The 4,151-nt window shown below is 43.5% G+C and overlaps 1 protein-coding gene and 1 pseudogene across 1 annotated transcript; both read left to right on the top strand.

Moving 5' to 3' along the window:
• Nucleotides 1–223: 223 nt before the first annotated feature.
• Nucleotides 224–1,235, top strand: LOC118664257 (L-lactate dehydrogenase A chain-like). Its single transcript, XM_036324190.1, has 2 exons — nt 224–917; nt 1,191–1,235. The coding sequence occupies exons 1-2, from the start codon at nt 231–233 to the stop codon at nt 1,233–1,235; spliced, it is 732 nt and encodes a 243-aa protein (XP_036180083.1). The 5' UTR covers nt 224–230.
• Nucleotides 1,236–2,779: 1,544 nt separating this feature from the next.
• On the top strand, nt 2,780–3,034 carry LOC118674096 (annotated as a pseudogene).
• The last annotated feature ends 1,117 nt before the right edge of the window (nt 3,035–4,151 follow it).

Here is a 4,151-nt window from a genome sequence, read left to right as displayed (position 1 = left end):
GGGTGGGGTGGGGCGTAGAGGGTAACGTGGGGACAAGGACACATATGTAATATCTTAATCAATAAAAAATATATTTAAAAAAATAATAATAAAAATAAAAATAAATCAAAAAAAAAAAAAAAGAATATTTTAGGTACCAGAGCTGCAGCCACCAAGTCCGGATCCTACATCGCGCAACACTTAAGCCTGCCCACCATGCACTCCCGGTTCCTTTTGGTTCTAATTCCAAAATGGCAACACTCAAGGATCAGCTGATTGTGAATCTTCTTAAGGAAGAACAGAGCCCCCAGAATGAGATTACCGTCGTTGGGGCTGGTGCTGTTGGCATGGCTTGTGCCGTCAGTATCTTAATGAAGGACTTGGCAGATGAACTTGCTGTTGTTGATGTCAAGGAAGACAAATTAAAGGGAGAAATGATGGATCTCCAACATGGCAGCCTTTTCCTTAGAACACCAAAAACTGTCTCTGGCAAAGACTATAGTGTGACTGCAAACTCCAAACTGGTTGTTATCACAGCTGGGCCATATCAACAAGAGGGAGAAAGCCACCTTAATTTGGTCCAGCGTAACGTGAACATCTTTAAATTCATCATTCCTAATGTTGTAAAATACAGTCACAACTGTAAATTGCTTGTTGTTTCCAATCCAGTGGATATCTTGACCTATATGGCTTGGAAGTTAAGCGGCTTTCCCAAAAACTGTGTTATTCGAAGTGGTTGCAATCTGGATTCAGCTCGGTTCGGATACCTGATGGGGGAGAGGCTGGGAGTTCACCCATTAAGCTGTCATGGGTGGGTCCTTGGGGAGCATGGAGACTCTAGTGTGCCTGTATGGAGTGGAGTGAATGTTGCTGGTGTCTCCCTAAAGAATCTGCACCCTGATTTGGGCACGGATGCAGATAAGGAACAGTGGAAACAAGTTCACAAACAGGTGGTTGACAGTGCTTACGAGGTAACCAAACTGAAAGGCTATACATCCTGGGCCATTGGCCTATCTGTGGCAGATTTAGCAGAAAGTATGATGAAGAATCTTAGGCGGGTGCATCCAATTTCCACCAAGATTAAAGGTCTCTATGGGATAAAAGACAACATTTTCCTTAGTGTTCCTCACATCTTGGGACAGAATGGAATCTCAGATGTTGTGAAGGTGACCCTGACACCTGAGGAAGAGGCCCATTTGAAGAAGAAAGAGTGCAGATACACTGTGGGGGATCCAGAAAGAGCTGCAGTTTTTTAAAGTCTTCTGATGTCATACCACCTCACTCTCTAGGCTACAGCAGCATTTTAGTTGGAGATTGTGCATGTTGTCCTTTTTATCTGATCTGTGACCAAGAGCATCAGTTTCCTAAAGACAGAAATAGTAATGGTTTATAAAACCCAGCATCTGCATCCTGATGCTGGAGGGTCGTTATCTTTTGTAGTCCTAGACTAGTTAGTGTAAAATAGTTCTACCTCCTCAAAGGCACCACTGCCAATGTTGCTCACACTACAGTTGCCCTTCAGGCTAGATGTGTGTTCACTGTGTGTTATATAACTTGTGGTTCCTTTTTCTATAATTAGTCACATTCTGGGATCCAATGTAAATCCAATATTGCATGTTTTGTGCATAACTGTTCTAAAGGCTCTTATTCTGTGTACTGTATTATCAGATTAGTGTACATTGCCATATAATGTAAAAAGAAAAGTCTACATATAAATAATACAGCCAACTATCCAAGTGTCATACCAACTAAAATGCCAAGTAAGCCTTGAACAGTGAAAAAAAAATAATATTTTAAAATATTGTATTCCCTTATATTTTCCTCCAGTACTTTTATAGTTTCATTTTTATGTTAAACAATTTGATTTATGTATAATTGATTTAACTATAAATAATGAAGTAGTAGTCCAGCTTGGTTTTCCTCAACTCTAGCCTCTGAAAGAACTGAAAATAGGAGACTAGAGATTTTTGCCTTTCATTTGATATTTTTCTGGACTATTTCTCTTTTTTTAACCAGGCATATATACATCTTTTATAATTTTAAAACTAATTTTTAAAATGATTTGCATCTTTTTCATAATCTTTATCTGAATATAGTTGACCCTGGATTTTACACTCTCCTGGGATAGTTTTTTTTGAAGTTTTTCATACCTCCTCTCACATTATGAATCTATTATTCCCTGAGTACTGTCGTTATCCCTCCTACTAATGTCAAAACTGATGAGATTTAGATGGCAGAGGCCCGTAACTGGGAACTCAAGTAGAGGAGAATGAGCACTGGAGCCCGAGTGTAGAAGTGCCTAAATCAGGAGTGAGAGGTACATGCTATTTCTATGGACAAGAAACAAAGATAGGGCTAGGACCTTTGGCCAGATACTTTATAGAGTGAGCCCAGAAGGCCAACTTCAGCATGGCTGACTTGCTCAGAGGCTGTGTTAACTACAGAAGAAAGATGGGTCCAAGACAACTGAGAAGGTTCTCCATGTGACACATACACTCACCTCTTCTTGATGAAGCAAGCAGCCCCATCAGGCTGTGAGTCATGGGAATGGGCACTGGGACTGCACTCAGTACCATTCGCTCTAGTTAAACACCAGAAAACACCTGATCCAAGTTAGCAGAGTGGTTTAATATATGCAAAGTGCTCCAATCAGGACTGTTGCCATGGAAGAAAGCATTTAGCCCTATTGTCTTGTTCTTCTCAGAAGCTGTTGTTGGTGCAACCTAGTCTCAGGTCACAGAGCTGAGGAAATGAATCAAGAAACTGCTCAGGTCATGGTGTCACCAGGTGTGGCCTCCACATGTAGAACGGCACTGGCAAGTTTGTGGACCTGTACATGCAAATGCTCTTCCAGCAAATGCATTATTGACACCATGGACCACACCATCCAGATGAGCATGGCTGAAGTTGACAAAGTGACAGGCAGGTTCAATGTCCAGTTTAAAACCTATGCTGTCTGTGGGACCTTTTGCAGAATGGGTGAGTCAGAAAACTCCATTCTCTGGCCAAGGCTAACAGCATTATCTCACAGATGTGGAATATTTGTCATAAATAAATAGTAAAAAAGAAAAAAAAGAAATGGCTTTCACCACATGTTCAAATATGCCAGGAAGAATGCCCTACCCTAGACTACAGCCATCAGCAGCAGAGGGAACTAGGCGGAGACAACAGTACACTGAACCAAACTCCACCAAGGACAGGTAAACACAACACCCTCAAGTCCCAAGGCTTTACATTTATTGGTAAAGCTCATTATTGCTATTAACTAGAGGCCTGGTGCATGAAATTCCTGCATGGGGGGGGGGAGGGTCCCCTCAGCCTGGCCTGCATCATCTAGCAATCCGGGACCACTTGGGGGATGTCCGACTGCTGGTTTAGGCCCAATTCTGCAGGGATCCCTAAACAAGCATTTGGACATTCCTCTCACAATACAGGACTGCTGGCTCCTAACCACTTGCCTGCCTGCCTATCTCATCACCCCTAACCACTCGCCTGCCTGCCTGATCACCCCTAACTGCTTGCCTGCCTGCCTGATTGCCCCTAACTGCTCACCTGCCTGCCTGATTGCTCCTAACCACCTTTGCCACAGCCCCCACCGCCGCAGCTTCATCCAGAAGGATGTCCGGAATGATGTCTGGAAGGTCGTTTGGCTGTCCAGTCTAATTAGCATATTACGCTTTTATTATTATAGATAGTAATATTCTAGCACAGATGAGGAGCAGGCAGATCAGATTTATTGATAATTCAGGCAGCCACTGGAAGGTTTACAACTCAACAACTGTCAAAGCTCAGGCTAGCTCAGGCCTCAGGGACCGCCCTCCCACCACAGTGACAAGGACCAGCAAGGATCTCCTGTAGTGGTCAATCTAGGGGAGCAAGCCCAGGCCAACACACACAGTGAAAAACCAAATCAAAAAGGATGCTGAGGACTGAGAAAATTAAGTCCAGGTTTGCTCAAATATAGGAAGTGATAACCAGGTCTGGGGCGGGGGCGGGGGAGAGGCTGGGGAGGGAAAAGTCACTCCCTTTAAGCCAAAACCCCATGCTTCTGCAGTTGACCACAGTTCCTCATGTGTTCTGGACTCTCTGTGCCACAGCAGGATTCCAGAATTTCTAGGGATATTTCTGGGTGCAGGCAGAACTGATGGTCTCTTCTTGCCTTTGGCTCAACC

This window comes from Myotis myotis, unplaced genomic scaffold (assembly GCF_014108235.1).
Source record: "Myotis myotis isolate mMyoMyo1 unplaced genomic scaffold, mMyoMyo1.p scaffold_m19_p_1, whole genome shotgun sequence".
Taxonomy (NCBI): Eukaryota; Metazoa; Chordata; class Mammalia; order Chiroptera; family Vespertilionidae; genus Myotis; species Myotis myotis.
This window is presented reverse-complemented; position numbering and strand designations above follow the sequence as displayed.